Source organism: Pinus tabuliformis, chromosome 4_2 (genome assembly GCF_031772625.1).
Source record: "Pinus tabuliformis cultivar Carrire ecotype Pingquan chromosome 4_2, CPIR1, whole genome shotgun sequence".
In the NCBI taxonomy this organism is placed as follows: domain Eukaryota; kingdom Viridiplantae; phylum Streptophyta; class Pinopsida; order Pinales; family Pinaceae; genus Pinus; species Pinus tabuliformis.
The window spans coordinates 852397033-852416987 of NC_142304.1; the positions used below are offsets into that span (position 1 = coordinate 852397033).

Genomic DNA, 19955 nt, shown 5'->3' on the forward strand with positions numbered 1-19955 from the left:
TTGATTGCAAAAAATTATAGTAAAAATATTCATAAATTTGTTTTTAATAGGTCAATAAATTATAACTGGTATTTTCAAAACAACATCTAGAAACCTAAATAAAAAATATAAATTTTCATAGACTGAGAAAAAGGGATACTTTGATTTTGTATAGTGTGCACAAGCCCGCAGAATGTACATATGACAAAATACTTGCTCTCTGTGAAATTATGTAGTATATCCAAATCCTCACCATGTGGGACATTCAAAACCAAGTCCTATATAAAAATTATCAGCTTTGATGGACCAAAGAGAGAGCCTAATTTGATCATGTATCTCGTATCATATAGACGACTACATAATTACATATCAATTGGTCAACCTAACAACTAGTTTTGCTCTTTGAAATTATTTAATATATCCACTTTCTCAATAATTAGGACATTGTCTTCATAAATTGATTTTGTAAATACTCTAAATTTTGAATTTAGTTAGACATGCTTTTAATATTAATTTAGAGTTTGTGACTTGTTGCTCTTGACTTCCCTCAATAGGCAACAAATGAACTCCCAAAAAAAAAAAATGATCCTAGAACAAAACCTCATTGGTTTTATCAATCGAAGACTAATCAATTTACCTTAACCAATGCCTTATTGACTTTACTTAAGTGAAAGTTAAATTGCAAAGGAAATGCCATATGGAAGAAGAACATAAATGAAAAAAAAATGTGATATGTTAGGTGATCTAATTATAGCCAAATTTGAATGAAAAAATAAATCTAAATGTTAAATGTAATAAAATCAAACAATATACTCAAACCAAAAGCATGCACAACTTCCTTAGAATAGGATAAGTTTATCGTTATATTTCAGGTTAAAGATAAAGTGCTAAAGATCAGGTAGTTTTGTTTTATTTTTTGCGTCTTTTTGAATTCATTTTTTATCAGTTAGATAGAGTGCAGATCCATATATCTAAGCAATATATATATTTTTATGAACCCTATGTATCACTTATAAAAGAGAGTGAGAGTATGGATCTGTAATAGGGCTAGTTTTAGTTCTTACACAAAACCCTTTCTAGCAAATTTCTATTCAACAGTATTGGAATATCAATAACAAGGGCTTTTGACATTGATCTATGTGTTCCAATGTATGTATGGTAACTGTGTTTATAGATTATAGTGAGATTCATCTTGCAGTTTTTATTAGCCTTTAAATTTAGAGAGTGGTAGTTTCCATTAGAAGAAGAATCTGTTTACAATGTGTTAGACAAATTCATAATGGTATCAGAGAGTTTTGCTGAAACCTTATAAAAATCATTGAATAGATAGTAGGACTGCTAACTATGAAAGGGAGATGTCACGAGCCTCCAGGGGTCAGATGTTGTGATCCATGCTTGAGAAAAGCAGAGTGAAGTTGTTATCAGGTTGTCAGGTTCTTTGTTAGGATGGTGATCTATTTTAACTTTTGTTTAGGCGATATTCCAATGCAGCGTCTATCTCAAATACAACGACAAGAAATTGAGAGGAGGTGAAGGGTAAAGAATTAGTACCCATTGCATTAAATAGGTCCTGTTATTTTTGGAAACTTTTTGGCTATGACATTTGCGCCAAAAAAAACTTCCCATTTTTAGCAAGCTATGAAATGAATTCAAGTGAAAGGAGACGACACTGGAGACTATTGCAGGCATTGAGGAGGAGCAGAATGTCTCTCCCAAACACCCAAATTCTAAACAAATTTGATAAAAAACATGTTAGACAACCCTCAAAACTTCTACGTAAGAATTACTGGATTGTCCAAAGTTCAATGGAGTGACATGGAGCAGAACAAGGAGATTATTGACACAAGCCAAGATAAGAAAGCAAGTACAGTAAGTAATCAAATATTTAAATTTGCTAATCTGAACCTCACAAAAAGCTAGGTTACCTGAATGCCACTAAATTTGCTAATCTGAACCTCTTAGAAAGCGAGGTTACCTGAATGCCACTTTTATCATCAGAAGTCCAATTTCCTTCCAAATTGGACTTCTCTACAATATGATTAATAATTTTTAGCGCATGTAATAAAACCAAAATGCTTTGTTAATTAAAAAAAAAATGCAATAATATTGGAAAATTACAATTGATTTTTAGCATCAAATCCTAAAACAAATCATGTTAAGCTTCCAACCTATGAAGTCAAATGATGAAATCTCAAAAAACACAAATTTTTCATTAAATGAAAAACTCAGAAAACTTGTTCAGTTGTTAATAAAATCAAAATGTTTTGTTAATTAAAAAAAAATTGCAATAATATTGAAAATTTACAACTTATTTTTAGCATAAAATCCTAAAAAAAAATTATGTTAAACTTCCAATCTATGAAGTGAAATGATCAAATCTCAAAAAACACAATTTTTTCATTAAATGAAAAACTTAGACAACTTCTTTAGTTGTTATGCACGCTATATTATATAATAGAGATATATAATAAACAAAAACAGATTTTAACCAATTAACTTAAACTTCTTCAGTTGTTATGCTCAATATGCTATATAATAGGGATATATAATAAACAAAAACATATTTTAGCCAATTAATTTTCTTTCAAGTAAAGTACTAAAACTAAATACTGATGTTGGGATAGACTGCTAGCAACTTATTTATGCACGTTATACTATATCATATGGATATATAAAAAAACAAAAACATTATTAACCAATATTTTTTTCAAATAAATCATTAAAATATTGATGTTGGGATAGACTGTTATTTACTTAAAACACAAACAAAAAATTATTATTTATGCACATTATACTATATCATAGGGATATATAAAAAATAGAAACATATTTTAACTAATAATTTTTTTCAAATAAATCATTAAACCAATTTTAACCAATATTTATTATCCCCTAATTAAGTGGATTTTATCAAATTACCGGTAACTCTTTGGTTGCATATTCATTTACATAATTTTCAATTTTAGCTTAAAAGTGATTAAAAGGTTTTATTTTCAACCCATGACAAGGATTCCTTCCATCATATGGAACTTGTAGGTGTGAAACTCAACTCTGCACCCTTGTGAGCATTCTTCCTAAATGTTTGAGCTCATAGGATCTTCAACATGACAAGATAATTCATGGCTTTGTAGTTCGCAATGGATTAGGTAATGCCCTTGTAGATTGCATTCGACATCCAGGAGGAAGATTGGAGACCAAGTATTTGCTACATTGTCTTACAAAGATGTGGCTTCCTAGAATGATGCCATTGTAGGTTATTATTATAAATAATATTTTGATAAAGCTTAGAACCACTATTGTTAAATGGATAGTTCATATGCTTTACCTAATTCAGTCATTGTGATAAATATTCTTCGAATCTATAGTTATTTAAGATATCTATTGTAGTACAAAGGGATCCACAATTACATCATCATAAATGGATTTTGAGTAAGTTTTGTGTAGGTGATGCCCTCATATCATGGAAAATTTTAGGGGCTAATGTTCGCCCAGTGGGCTAATTTTCCATGATTTTTCCACAAAAAAGATTCGCCAATTTCCAATTTTATAAAATATGATTCGCCCAAATTTTAGAATATAAAATTATTTTACCTTAAAAATCGCCAACATTATATAGGGACTATATATAAAATAATTATAAATTTGAATAATTTTACAAATATATTAATAAACATTTATAATTTGCATATTAGGGATTAGTGAGATTCGCCAATGTTTTAAACTTCAAGAAAATTTTCCATCCTTAAAATTTTCCTTGCCTCATATGCATCTATCAATTGTCAAGTGTGGTAGTTTAGGGGTTACACACCATTTCTTTGATAGATTTTCTATCCATAATTTTCTATTCTGGAGTTCCATGATTGCAAGATATTAAATGCATGGGGGTGGAATTGAATCTCTCACACTTTTCTACAAAATGGAACGGGCAAGTATGAATTGATATTAAATCACTAAAGTATGAATCAATATTAAATCACTATTATTGGCATCATGTTTGCGTGCACTCATGCAAGTCTTTTGAATGTGTAGGTCTTTTGAATGAGGGTTGGCAAGTGATGATATGAATAAGTTAATTGTGAAGTGTAGTAGTTTAGAGGTTGCAAACCATTTCATTGATAGATTTTCTATATAGGATTTTCTATTATGGAGTGCCATAGAGGTTGGTTGGGCCACATGTTAATATAGTTAAATATTAAAGTCATTTTTTGTATTGAAATATATTGATGAGACACTTTTACAATGCCATTTTGTTTTGTTACATCAACCTAAATTCATTTTAAGAAAATGTTTGCATCTTCAGATATTTGATCCCTCTTGACACTTGATAGATCTGAAGTTAAAATGGATCAAAAGATATATATATATATATATATATATTTCTTCTTGTCACTAAAACCATTCTATTTCAGCGAAGACCTTTAAATAAGCTATATTAAACAAGAATATTATTGAAAAAAGCATGAGTTCTCAAATATAGAACCCAAAAAAGGCCAATGGTAAATTGACTCTATAACCTCAATTTTACTTGAACTACCCTAACAATATTTATAAGCATTAATTTGTTAGAGTTTTTTAATCTTAATTTTATTTTAAATAATTTAATATCTCCAATTTTATTTTTAAATTTAAATTATCAAATCTACATCAATAATTATTATTATTCTTTTTTAATATTAATTATTTAACCAAATAACATAATGTTACAACATTTCATCACTTCTCTTCCATGCTGGACTGGGGATGGAGTGTGTCTCTCAGCACAATATAATAAGAGGTATAGAACATGTTGTATAGTGTAAAAAATTCTTTCCACATAAAACATGCATTTCTGCATTTTAAGTGTCAACTTGTTGAAAAAAAATATAAATTCAAAGGTAAAACTCTTGATACTTAAAAAATGCCAATTACCCTCCTCTGAGGAAGATACCATGTAAAAAAATCAAATATCAGAATCTAAATGTAACATGCACCTATATAAATCACACAATAAACTCAGTTACAAGTCTAAATGTAAGACCAAATAACATAATGTTACAACATTTCATCACTTCCCTTCCATGCTAAGCTAGGGATGGAGTGTGTCTCTCAGCACAATATAATAAGAGGTATAGGACATGCTGTATAGTGTAAAAAGTTCTTTCCACATAAAACATGCATTTCTGCATTTTAAATGTCAAGTTGTTGAAAAAAAATATAAATTTGAAATGTAAAACTCTTGATACTTAAAAAATGTCAATTACCCTCCTGTGAGGATGATACCATGTAAAAAAATCTAATATAAAAATATAAATGTAACATGCACCTATATAAATCACACAATAAACTCAATTACAAGTCTAAATGTAAGATGCACCTATAACATAAAAGTCTGAATGTATGATGCACCTGTATAAATGACACAAGAAACTTAATCTCAAAATGCTCCATATGAGAACCACTTCAAAGCAGCATTAAAATGAAGTCCAACGCATGCCAAACATGAAAAATATTTTTCTGGAACTACCAAATTGCCTTGCAATCCTAATTGAGATTACAAGGCACTAAAGATAATATACATGACAAGTCACAATGCTAGTCCTTAAATTTAGTTGTCTAAGATACACAATACACAACTAACGCTAACACTTCTTTCCTTATTATGAATTTGAGGGCATCATACTTCTTGCATTCAAACCAATAAACATTTTCAAGATTCCTGTTGAGTAGGGAACTATGCGACACCTAAATCTAAACTCGTTAAAACTTTTATATATCAATTCTGATGTCCCATAAATATAATTCTGTTTCTGGCACTCTCAATGTGAAAGTGGCTAGACCACATTCCTCTTCATAGCTGAATTCTATCTGGGTAGAATCCACATAGATGGCTTGTGGCCTCACAGAACAATATGCTCCAAAATCCCCGCAACCTCAAACCTTCAAATACACTGTTGAGGTGTTTGGATCGAACTCATATGCACTAATAGCTCCTCCGGAGTTGAACATTTTGATCAGTCCAATGGGAGCAAAAGAGATGTCGTTGGCTAACCCCTGCATCAGATGAAACAATTTAGTGACTCTAGAATAAGTGGTTCAAGATTCAATCCATGCTTGATATGAATAAATTCCATTTGAATGGAAGCAAAAATCTGGAAGGCAACATTAACAGAACAACCATACTTGGATGCAAATATAACCTTGAATAGAATCACAAAAAATTGTCATAGTACTTATACTAAAGCTGCTTCACACTTTCCTCTTAGTGCACATTATTGACAGTAAAATATCACTGGTAGAATATGTCAAATTAGAATTTCTATCACTGGTAGAATGTCAAATTAGAATACCTGAAGCAAGGGTAAAGTACTCTACAAAATGCACAATCTCATTGTACAAATCACAAATGAATGACGCAATAAACATTCAAACTTTACAAACTAGCAGAGGGACTACTCTTGAGACATGATGTTTATGCAATAAACATAGGATTGAACACTTCATTTCCACAATGAAGTGTGCACTAAATAGAAAACAATATAAAACAATCCTGTTAAGGAATCATTGACAACTTAAAAGCTCAATATTCTCAGAATTGATAGACAAAGGAGACCTTATATTTTGAGACCTAATTAGAAAATTAGAGAAACAGGAAGAAAAAATCCAACATTACCACTTGCAAAAGACTAGAGAAACGGGAAGAAAGATCCAGCATTGCCACTTTGAGAAAAGACTAGAAAAATGGGAAGAAAATCCAACATTTGAGCACCCCAACGGCTCGAGAAACAACATGGTATTCACCCATTGGATGAAGACTTTGTAGCCGTAACAATAAATAAATATATAATAATCAGCTATTGTTCATAGACTTGAACCTTAGAAAATAAACTTGGAAGTACTCACAGTAGATATATTATAAGGGGTATTACATGGAACATATCCAAATCAGGCTGCATGAATTCTCCTAAGAAAATGTTGTTGTAGGCCACAGAAGCAATATGAATGGTATTTGATGTAGGATCCCTTGGCCAGAAATCATTAAAGGCTCTTATAACAGCAGTCTGTTTGGAACTGCATAAACAATATAAACAATTCAATACAAATTTGTTATTGTTAATGGTCAAGTGTAAAAGAAAGGAGAAGAGAAGTCTTGATTCCTAACTATAACAAATCCAACTTCAATAAAAGGACAATGAGATTGGTCGGATTGTTTGTTTACTACAAGCAAGCATACACAATTCTATGGCACTAACTTGTAAAGACCATCAGTTTTATGGCTCATACAAGAAATTATCCCATTATCAAGGAAATTTCGAGCAATAGAAGCCTCCATTGCTTGATGATACTGGCTGGCCAATTTAACACAACCACCATGACCTGCACCTAATGTCTCAATAATATTCTGGACATCCACTTTGACACCATCAATGCTAGCACTTGCTAGATACGAGTGGAGGTCGTCATCGTAAAATTCAAACACATTTTTGGGATGGACTAAGCCCAATCCATTTAATTTTATACATTCTAATGCCTCGTCTGGTTGGTGATGAAGAATCCCAAGAAGTTCAACAGGGAACAACAATTTTGAATTATAATTCTCCATTCCAGTAGCATCAGGATTCACTCCTGCCGAATAACTAGTGATGGCATGCCAAAAATAAATGTACCTGGAATCATACAAATTTAATATAAATTCAGAACAATGTAGCGTGCCAAATTAACTATGGAGGTAAGTAGTCTGCATACACAAATGATAGTTTGAATATATCGACTAGTCACTAAACAAAGAATGTAACTTATGAATTCATTAGGCAAGTTCTAGAAAGCAGGGTTTGGAGCATACAGATAAATAAAGAGTATAATTGAGTAATTCCTAATGAAAAACTAAAGTAGCTTACTTTAAATTGTGAGTCTTCTTATAGCTTCTATAACAATGTGTCTGAGGCCCAAAGAAGGATCCTCTTGTCTCTGACCAGTCTTTCCATCTTTTTGAAACTTATAATTCTCTTTTATATGTGTCAACTGATTTGCAAAACTGAATTATGAGCCCATAGAATGTTTAGAGTTCCACTAGAAAATTGAGAATCAAAATGAAATTATCTTCAGATTATAAGAACTTTGAGAATCAAAAGGAAATTATCTTCAGATTTCAAAGAGAGATAGAATTATTGTCTTCAAATATCATATTTGTAGAAAAAATATGGTCAAACCTACTTTGTTGTATTGCCATCTGGAGAAGGCTTTGCATTAGGGTCCATTTCAACAGATTTCCAGCCATCATCAAGAATCAAAAACTTTGGAGGGGTGCCCCCTTTCTCTAGACTATTAAAGAAATACAAAAAAATCATAATCATTTGGAACTGGAGCCTTAGGATAAGGTCATCGTGTAACTACATCTCGACAAGAGTTAATATATGATTATAGAACATAAAAGGGGGTTGGCAAAATAATAAACCTTTCTAAACCTTGTTTTACACCCTCGGCAGTGACATCTGTGTAAAATGCGTCCCCCAAACCAATTGAGTATATCAGGTAACTGCAAGAGAAATATCCAAATCATAAGACTACAGAGAACCAGTGAGAACTTATAATGACTTAGTAAAACAATACACAGATATGTGTCATTCTCAATTCAAATTCAAGGCGAGCTAAACTTTTTAGCACACAGAACACATTCAAACACCAATGGAAAGAACCAAACTTCAATTCCATGAGAAATTACCGTCTTTCTTTCACGATGGGCAAAGGTTTTAGAATGCCTCTCAATAGCCTTGCATTATCAATAATTGATTCTAATCATATAACATTGATACTGAAATCTGAGAAGTTCCAAAAGAGAGGAAATTAAATACAAAAGTTGAAACATGGAAAGGGTTCTCACTTTACTGCACTAGTAATCACTTCATATGGATCCGTTCCAGCACCAACAAAAACTGAATAAAATCCTTGAGATGTCTCAACAATGGGATCTCCTGGAATGCCAAATATGAAGTAAATTCAAGAGAAAATAAAAATGCCTATTTTACTCTTGGGAATTGATAAATTGAGTCATATTAAGAATTTTATACCATTCATAATCTCTGCAATTCTTACCGCTTTCCAAATAGATTTCAAGCTCATTGTTTTCATTTCCTTGCAAAACTGCTATGAAATATCCTTCCAACAGTGGCAAGAAAACAATATAGATTTTTGGCTCTCCAATGCCATCGCCCACACCAGTGCTCAGAGGTGAACCTTCACTACCCTCAACTAGCAAAAATTGAGTCTCAAATGGGACATCTCTCCCATATGAGCCCATCCTTTGTGTCATCCACCAAAGCTTGAAGCGGAACAAAGACATAAAATGAAGGCCTCTGCAACAATACATATAAAATCATCCATCTTAACCCATATAAAAGAATTGTGATCTGAATAAACAAAACAATCCCCAAAAAGTGCACTTCTTGCAGCTGTCAGAATGCATTGTAAACGTCCTACACATTGAAGTTGACATTTTCAGAATACAAGATGCTGGTAATAAGGATTTCATGTATATAAGCAAGCACTTTCTATAAGTTAATGAAACCCAATCTTAACAATAAAGCAAACATCCAAATTGAAGATAAAAAATACCTTAATATAGTAGTCTCCCATGTGAGATTTTATTACATTATTAACCATGCAATATTTAGTATGTCTTTCAAAATTCTCACAAATATTTAAAAATGAGTCCTCATCAAAACATATCAAAAGTTCAAAACCAAAAAACAAGAGATACAAATATCATTCTGGTGTTTATTACCATACATACTTGAACATGTAGTTTCTTCATAAATTAATCAAACTCATTCTTGACCAAATCAGGTTGAAAAAAAAACAACATAAAGCTTTAGATTCCAATACTCAACATTCTACTACTTCGGGTTTTACATAAGTAGAGCATGTAAACTATCAGACTACTAAAAAAAAAATTCAGTCAAAATTACCTTCAAATTAGGCTTCTGAATACAAGATCAAGTTTCCCAAAAAAAAAGTGTAAAACACAAATGAAAATGAAGCTAGGCTTATGAATACAAGATCAAATTCTCCCAAAACAAAGGTGTGAAACACAAAAGGAAATGCAGCTATGCTTCTGAATACAAGATCATGTTCCCAAAAAAGAGTGTAAAACAAAAAAGCAAATGCATTCTATTGCTTATGCTCATATAGAACGTAACTACATTTTGTTGTAACATAAACAACTAGTATAATGAATCAGATTGTTACCCCGGAGAAAGCCACATCAAAAAAGTTAACAGCACAAACAACCTTCAAATTAAGCTTGATTTCCAACCCCTAATCTTCAGAAACAACTATTTTCCATGAACAATTTCGTTGCAGGGAATAATAAATATCCGTTCTACGAATTGAAGAATCTTGAATTTGGTAGTCGTAGTAAAACACCAAATATAACCTACAAAACTGAAAATTACACTACTGAAAAGAAGATAAAACTCCCATTCCCAAAAAAAACCATAAAAACTACAAAACAATATATTTCAGTAGCCTCAACGAGAAAAAGGCATCAAAAATATCCCGCAAAATAAGCTACTGAAAAGAAGATCAAGCATCCTTGAAAACCAAATGAAAAGTGACCTGCATCACTAAAACATTTATGGACACAAACCATCAATCAAAACTTGTAATAACAATTATAAGAAAATTGTTTGGAGAAACTCAATCAAAATCAGTATCCCTGATAAAATCAATAAACAGAGGTAAGAGTCATTTGTCAGAAGATTGTAGGATATTATAAGGAGGTTGTGCCGATTAAGCAGAAGTTATCTAGCAGGGTTTATCAATGGGTTGATGTGTGGAAAAGATTTCCAGTAGGTTTTTTTATTGGACATTCCCTTAACTAACTAATAAATAGAGGGAATTTACTTGATCCATTTTCTTAATGGAAACTAGCTATGTAGTGGTAGAACCAGGTAAGCAATGAGAAGACTCCAAACTGGTTAAAATGGGAAAGTTGCTTAAACCCTCACAGAAAAAACTATTTGTGGATCTTAGAGGTAAGGCAACCCCATGAAAGTATTAAAACCCCAACTTGAAAAATTAAATCGATGGTAATTCCAATACCCTTTTCGAATAAACAGTTACCATTGCTACAGAAAAATGAATGGAAGAGTAAGGTGAGTGAGGAAGGAAATGAGTGTTCTTACCACCTTAACAATGACAAGGAGGAAGTATGCACATGTGAGAAAAGATCGATAGGTAGATTATGCTAGTAGCATCCATGTCCATTATGATATGAAATAAGCCAACATTTTTCATTCCTGTGGAGGAAAATAAGGACTAAAATTGTTGAAAGTATCTATGGAGGTTGCAGGTTGAACAAAATGAAGGAAAAATTAACCCTAAGTAAAGTAACATTTGTGTTATAACTGCTTGAATCATTTGTCTAAGCCCTTCTAGAATTATTTTCATCGTTGGCAAACAAAACTATTATCTGCATCAACATCTCAAACTCTGTGTCATGGGTTTTCTTTGTTGTGTGGAATCTGTGTCCTAAGATATATATTCTTGAATCCTGCACCGCAAATTTTAAGAGAAAGCTTACCTTGATTCATGAAACAGTTATGGAATATCTATCTAGCAGAATTGGGCACGTCTAAAGATTGTAGAAGGTTCTGAAGTGTAATGGTTCAGATCTAAGCATAGAAGACTAATTTAGTCAAACAACTAAATTCTTGTACATAATGCAGTAGAATGACAAGGCCTTGTGCTTAGACCACCCCTGTTAGCATGAGATAAATGACAATGTTCAATACACTTAAAATAGGAAATTTTGGAGTTATGGACTGTGCATAGCTAGGCCATTATTATCTCTATCTGGAACTTTAACAACACTCATGTCATGTAATAGCGAGCCACCAGGTTGAACCAGAGCCACTGATGCCTTGCAAACCAAAAAAAGATAGCATCAGCCAACAAAGTAAAACACACGTGGCTGTTCCAGTAACATAACACATTTCTATTGCTAGTACCAGTAAAAATCAACAATGAGGCGTGTACCTCAGCTGCAACATTCAGAGTTAGAGGCCCAACTGAACCAACACTGCCAAGCTTACTGGCGCTCACAACCTGCAGAACAACTGAGCTTTGAGAACAAGCACTAAGCTTATAATAGGCTGCAGAAATTCAATCTTGCAAGAGATTGGGGAACAACCTTTATTTGCATCTGCAGAAGTTTGACATACTCAATTATTTCATCCAGCATCGATGCTCTGTCCGTCTGCATATAATCTGCATATATAACAACAAATTTGTCCATCTTCATATATATAACAACAAATTTAGCAATCGTTCCATCAATGTAATGTAAAGAACAATAATTTACAAAATCAAAAGAACTTAAAACAACACAGTACCTTGGATTCTTATCGATCACCAACATATTATTTTCTTTCTTTCTTTGTGAAAACCCTAAAGGTTTTCAAGAGCCTAGTAGTAGAAGCCACAATGTTCATCCACAAAAAGGAATGCCTCTTTTGCTATACCTCATTTAGGAATGCCTCTTTTACTGTACCTTATTAGCATTTGGAACAAGCTCATGCAAAGCTTTCAAGTTTTGTCCAATTCTCTCTCTGCGTTCCTGCCAGATAATTAGAAAAAAGGTCAAAACCGTCTCGAGAGTACTAAAAGATTTGAAACAGAAAAGGAGTTTCAGAATGAAAAATAGAATATTTTCTCACCCGTTCAGCTACACTGTGAGGATCTGAGGATCCGTAGCTTGACCTCGACCAGCCCTTACACGGATCCTTGGAGCTCCATTCAAAGCTTCTCCACCAGTTGACCTGTCAACATCACCCATGTCTTGCAAATGATTTCCGATATGTTGTTTCCAGCGATAGACTTACAGAGCTTCTGTATCACAAGCTACCCAAGACAGTTCTCTTCTTACAGAGCTTCTGTATCACAAGCTATAAGACTCCAAATTGGTTAAAATGGGAAAGTTTCCTAAATCCTCACAGAGAGAAACCCATTGCCGATCTCAGAGGTAAGGCAACCCCAAGAAGCACCAGGAACATTGAGGGTTTGGGGCTATGGTGGGGTGGGTGGTTACCCTAAGCAAAGAAGGTATTCGCCCTGCACTTCTCTCCAACAAACGTTGCTGGCTATTCGCGTGCACGACTGACTAACCAAAATTAAATAAATTTTTAATTAACTAATTTTACTTTAGAGGGTTTTTAATGTTTTTAATTAAATTGGATGACAGACCATTGTTTAATCGTCTAACAATGGATCTGACGATCAGAATTAGGACAGAAAGGCAGTTGGGGGAGTTGATTTCAGAGGGGAACGCCTTACGATGTAATTAAGTTATATATAAAGACAACATAGAGGATATTATGGTATATGCCAGGGTTGTATAACTCAATAACTAATCTATTTTCTTTTAATAGTGGTTTTCTACTTTTTTATATCTTTGCAGTAATTAAGTATAATGTGATTAAAAAGTGTTACATAGTAGTTAGTATTTGCACTTAGTTTAAATATAGCTAAATAAAAATAAAAATATTGAATTCAAGTTAGTGTTAAAGTTTAGAATTTAGTCAAATTAGGTTTTACTAATTGATAAATTGAAGTATTTTGTTAAATGTAATTTTGCATTGTGGTGTTAGAGAATCCAATCCTACCCACCAATCCTACCCAACCACAATAATAATGTCTTATTTTAGTGATAATGTTTTTGTTGAGAAGATTTTCTAGGAAGTTTTGTATTTTTTGTGTAAAATATAAATACATATATTTTAAATTGTAGTTGTTTTTCCATATATTTGTGAAGGATAGGTTGAATATATATCTTAAAAATTAGAAACATTAAAAATGGGATTGCTTTAGTTACTTAGTTATTTTATGTTTGAATTGATACCATTTTAATTTTTTTATTAAATTTTTGTATTAATTTCTTATTAATATTAGTTAAAGTTAATTATTTTTTTTACTATAGTCTAATTTATTTGTTAAAATCATTTTTTAATGTGTATAACTATTTTTAATATATATTAAATAAAAAATTATAGTTTGAATGGATTTTCACTTAATTACTAATGAGTTTATCCTATTATATTTGTTTATAAAATAACAATTGCACTACCTGTTGCAAAGGAAACGTTGTAAGATGGTAGCATAGGAAAAAGTAGCATAGAAGAAACAAGTAAAATTTTAATGCAATTTTGTTACTTTACTTGTGTTTCTGGTAGCATAGAAGAAACAAGTAAAATTTTAATGCAATTTTGTTACTTTACTTGTGTTTCTTTTTTTATCATATTAGCTTAGGAAAAAGTAGGAAAAATTAGCATAGAAGAAACAAGTAAATTTTTTATGCAATTTTGTTTCCTTACTAGTGTTTCTTTTTTATCATATTAGCATAGGAAAAAGTAGCATAGAAGAACGAAGTAAAATTTTTATGCAATTTTGATTCTTTATTAGCGTTTCTTTTTTATCATATGTTATGTTTCAGAGAGATTCCATCCACGCCAATATTCCAGAATATGTTCAAAATGAAGGTAATTCACAACACCTTCACTCCAAAGGATTTAGGAAAATGGTCTTCTTCAAGATTCGGGAACTGCTATGAGTAAACAATTTAAATCAAAAATTTCATAGCACAATTAATCTCATATCACCTTTAATTCAAAATGCAATGGATAATAGTTTTTGTTCGAAGGGATTCAAGATAATGTATGTGCATTTTGAGTCATTTTTATGTCAATTCCAACATGTCATCACAATTTTGTTTTTGTGATCAAGAGTATAGAATCTTTAGGGTGGTGTTCTATATGCACTAAAATACCTATGAGGTCCAACACTATGTATGGGGTTTTGTTTTCAATTTGTGCTTATCTAGAGTAAGGAAGATTCCAAAGGTTTTATACAATAGGTAGAAGACTAGGTTGTTGCAATTTCCATTTGCCATGTCTCACTTGAAAAAAATCTATAAAATAGGAATTAAGGTAAGTGGATTTCTTTGAGTAATAGCAGCTAGAGCCCATGCTTCTAATTTGAAAGACATGGACCTGATGTGTATTTCATGGAGTCCAAGTTATTTTTTATCACCTAGTGGACTCCATATTTTAATCCTTCCATGTAAATCTCTTATGAACCTATATGGATTATATTGTTTTATTTTCCCATTCATTTATACGACGATGGTATTCTCAAAGCCATATGGGACAAATTTATTTTCCTCGTTCCTTTAAAAATGTATACATGCCATAAATGTAGCGGAAAAATTATTAAATGCATCAAGGCCATCATTTTCATGACAATTATAATGAATGGGTAAAATAAAGACATGATCAACCCCAAAACTAAGTGCCCTCCTTTAAAAATGTATTAATCTTTATCATATGTACACTAAACAAAAAAAAAGTCTTTAGAGCATAGATATATCTTATGATTCAATGTCCAGTTCAAGGGAATCCACTTAATATATAAGTTATTATAAATTCTTCATAAAAGAGAGAAATTTTGTAATCTTTGATTCTATACCTTACAATGTTGGCACCATTTGAAAATTCTCCAATATATATGGGCCAAGCATGAGAGAGAGTGGCATAGTTGAAAAAGAAGGATAATAATTTCTTTTGATGACTAAATCCTTGCATGAGAATCTTTGAGGTTGAAGACACCCCATGGGCTGCTACTCCTCCACACAAACACACAACCAAAAAAAATGATTCCAATCATTGATTATGTTGTATTAAAAATTAAAATTGGTCCTCAAGTTCTTTAACTTCATATATTAGATGTTGTTGGTCCACATGGATCCTTTGTGATAGATCTAAATTCCACTTTCATTCTGCCACATAATCAACAAAATTTAGGCATGGGTGAAGTTTTCTGAATGAGTGACTTAATCATGATTAGAAAAGCATCTCTTTAAACAATTAGAAAACAAACACTTGGCATGCACCCTATGTTACTATGATCACCAAATTTGAGTATCGACATAGTAGTTGCAGATAATCCATTTTGAACATAACATCATAAACAAATCCAATATATCCAATATGGTTTAATCTCCTCAATGGATTTCGATGACCATTCATCACAAACATTTTCATGTTGGAAAAAACCAACCACATCTAGACTTCCCTAAGAAAGAAAATCACATTCTTTAAGGAAGAAAAAATTAGGTTTTTCATGTTTCCTGTCGAGGAGTCTATATTTTACACTTAACCTATCTTATATTTCCCTTCTACAATGTGTCTTAGTTTTTCTTCATTACCTTAATGACCTCTGCAATATATAATGTATCCTAACAACTATATATAAAATATCTCAACCTTTAAAGCAAACAATCTCGATTACAACAATTTGTATTTTCACAAATAGTGATTATTAAAGAATATAGGAGACATTAAAAAACAGTTCTGACCTTTAAATACAAACTCGCTGAATCCATCTTTCATTTGTGTATACAAATACAAACTCATTTAACCCAAACTTTGATTTATTGTATTGTATATATGGTAAAACTCATTAGATCCAACTTTGATTTACTGTCTCTTTCATTTGTATATATAATACGAACCCATTAAACCCAAACTTTGATTTGATTTGTTGTTTACATATGAAATTTGTACAAACTCATTAAAGCCATCTTTGATTTATTGTCTCTATATGAAAGGTCATTGAATCCAACTTTTCTTTGTTGTCTATAGATGAAAGTTGTTATTCGTGCTCACATCTAATCTTCTATTCATAACCAATTTGAATTTATCCATATATGGATGTGCAAGCCATGGTTACATCTCAAATTTTGTTGACAACCAACTTCGATACTTTGATTTATCCACATATGGAATTGCATGTCATTCTTATATCTAATCTTATTTTGATAACCAATTTGGATTTATTCAGACATGGAGTTGCAGATGATGCCTAAATCTAATCTTTTGTCGACAACCAACTTGGATTTATCCACACATGGAGTTGCGGGTCATGCCTAAATCTAATTTTCTGTTGACAACCAACTTGGATTTATCCACACATGGAATATCTCTTGGATCTAATCTTCTTTTGGTAACCAATGCTTTGAATTGTTTGTAAGTTGAACATTCGGAAACAAACAATCATATGGAATCAAGGAAGATCCTATTAATATCAACCTGTGTGGAAATTTGCAAAGACGTTAAAATCCCAGAGATACTATCAATATTGTACCCTTTTGACTAGACTACATATGTTGTCAAAGTAGATCAACGACTTTATCAAACCTCTCCTCCAAACTAATTTCTAAGGAATAATCAATTACGTGCAATGGAGCAAAAAATATTTAAAAGAATAATCGATGTGTCCAGAAGAAATAGAAGGCAACTCTTCTTTCATATAACAAGACTTTGCATTTCTTTTCGAATCTGTACAAGCTTTCCTAAGATTAGGATATACCTTTCCTTTAAGAGATTGAGATAGAGAAATATAGAAAATATGATATAACTTTAAAAAAGAGGAAGAATTAAAAGAAAGAAGGGATGTCACGGGCTTTGCGTCTGATGCAATGCATGCGTGATCTGTTGCTTGCTAAGATGACTTTTTTTTTAAATGGTGTGGGTTCACATATTAATACTGACAAGAATTTGTAATTTGGTGAGGATTAAAATATGTTTATCAAATGATCATTTGGAGATGCCACTCAAAGGAAATGCTTACCCCTCCAACCTTCACAATGGAAAATACAAACTCGGTACTTTTTCAACAATATTCCACAACCTTAACACCTTTTCAACAATCTTCCGCAACCTTAAAAGTATTTTCGGTTACATTAGCTTAATTTACAAATTAGGGGAATTGTAATGCTTTTTATCCTATACAACTTAAAACATAGTCAAATAGTCAAATGTAATAAAAATTATGTATCCAACAATCCAACATGTAGAAACTATTTATACCACATATCTATGACGAGTCATCTTGTAATAAGGCCCTCATTAATCTCACTTAGCTCTTACAACGTAGTCAATGTAATAAAAATTATCTATCCAACAATCCAAGATGTAGAAACTATTTATACCACATATCTCTCACGAGTCATCTTGTAATAAGGCCGTCATTCATCTCAGTTAGCTCTAACTTAACCGAGAGGTTGGGCCATTTCATAATGCAAAGCTCTTGCTATAGTTCATTGCAGCCATGGATATATTATGTGAGATGATGTGATGTTTTGTCTGTCGTTATAATTTAGTTGTGGTTGTCACTTAGTTATAATGATTCAAAATTCAGTTATTATCTCTCAATATTGACTTTCTCACAGTCTGTTTTGTTTTTGAACCATTTAAAAAAATCATAGAATTATTTGATTTTACTTAAGAATAACTAGTTATGCCACACATCTCTCACGATTCATCTTGTAATAAGGCCCTCATTAATCTCAGTTAGCTTTAACTTAACCGAGAGGTTGGGTCATTTCATAATGCAAATCTCAAGCTATAGTTCATTGCAACCATCGATATATTTTGTGAGATAATGTGATGTTTTGTCTGTGGCTGCAACTTAGTTTTGGTTGTCACTTAGTTATAACGATTCAAAACTCAGTGATGATCTCTCAATATTGACTTTCTCACTGTCTGTTTTGTTTTTAACCCTTTCAAAAACCATAAAATTATTTGATTATGCTTAAGAATAAGATGTTTTCCTGTATATATCTGTTTACATTCTTGAATCTAAAAATCATCTTGGACTCCATGAACCTAAAAATAATCTAGGACTTCAAATTTATTTTTGTGAAAACCTCCCAATTTTTTGACTGCACTTTTCCTGTTTTACAAAATCCACACAATTATTGGGGATATTCAAGAAAACTGGAGTAGGATTGAAGCTCCCTTAGAGGATTCATGGTATACTATCAACGATCAAAGCATGTTGTGATTTTTATTTTAGGTTTTGCTTCCAGTTTAATCTGCATTTCAGACGCTTAAAAAAATAGTCAAGATTGCTGCCACTGCCACTTGAATGCTAACACAACAAACCAACCAATAATACACCAATGAAAGAATGACACTTTGCACTTCATTCAAAACGAGACATTCACAACATAACATATAAAAGATCATACAACTTCCAAATATCTCATATTCAGGCCATGGTATAAAACCAATGGGAAACTAAACATCGATAGAGAATAAATCACTGGCTCTTTGTCCCTAGTCCTACCTATTGTAGCTCAGCAATCTCTGAAATAAATTTAACAATGAACCAGAATTCTGGCCTAACCAAATATTAAGTTAAAACCCAACCCATAGAAGGAGTGACCATAGCTATGTTACCAGAAACGCGAAACGGGAAATGGAACGAGAAACGAGAACGATACGAGAAACAGAGTTCGCAGGTTTCGTGTATAAGAAACGAGGAGAGAGAAAAAACAAGATTAAATGTTAACAATATAAAACACAACATTAATCATAAAAATCTAATGTTCCTACATGTGAAGTTTTAAAGAAACATTTATAAAGAATGATTTACTTTTAATTTAGTTTTAAAGAATCAATATTTCCAAAGAAAAATTTGATATTGTCATATAAAATATTTCTCCTCTTGATATTAAAGATGACAGAGCTGAAAAATATAAAAAGAAAAAAACAGAAAAATTTGATATTGTCATAGAAAATATTTCAACTATGACGGAGCTGAAAAATGTAAAAGGAAAAGAATAGAGGAGAAACCGCAATTTGAAAGTGCTTGGGAAACTTGGTGTATAGCCAAGTATGATCATATAAATGATGGCGCGCCCTTCGGTATATTTCAATCAATTGGCTGTCCAATTACCAATCTTGCCTGTAAACATAAAAAGGATATATTGGTAATGCTTTATTATTGGAATGCACGGGTTTCTACACAAAAGGCCATAAGAAAAACAAAGTGGTTAGATTTATCACTTAGAATTACATGGGGATTCCAAGGCAATCCACAAATCTAGTGGTCCAGATTGAAAAATCCTGATAAGCTAAAACGTTTGGAATCTAAAAAACCTA

General features: G+C 31.9%; 1 protein-coding gene and 1 pseudogene across 1 annotated transcript in view; both read right to left on the reverse strand.

The window, feature by feature from the left end:
- The window catches only part of LOC149172349 (putative galactinol--sucrose galactosyltransferase 1), a 95235-nt gene extending 87640 nt beyond the window's left edge, over positions 1–7595 (reverse strand). The window contains exons 1-5 of the mRNA XM_089426286.1: positions 7209–7595; positions 6887–7026; positions 6715–6774; positions 6139–6155; positions 5896–6009 (exon numbers count right to left, since the gene is read on the reverse strand). Of these exons, the coding sequence (XP_089282412.1) occupies positions 5896–6009; positions 6139–6155; positions 6715–6774; positions 6887–7026; positions 7209–7558 (681 nt within the window). The 5' untranslated portion in view covers positions 7559–7595. The remainder of the gene's footprint in view (positions 1–5895; positions 6010–6138; positions 6156–6714; positions 6775–6886; positions 7027–7208) is intronic.
- A 261-nt stretch (positions 7596–7856) lies between these two features.
- On the reverse strand, positions 7857–9302 carry LOC149172350 (putative galactinol--sucrose galactosyltransferase 1; annotated as a pseudogene).
- Between the last annotated feature and the right edge of the window lie 10653 nt (positions 9303–19955).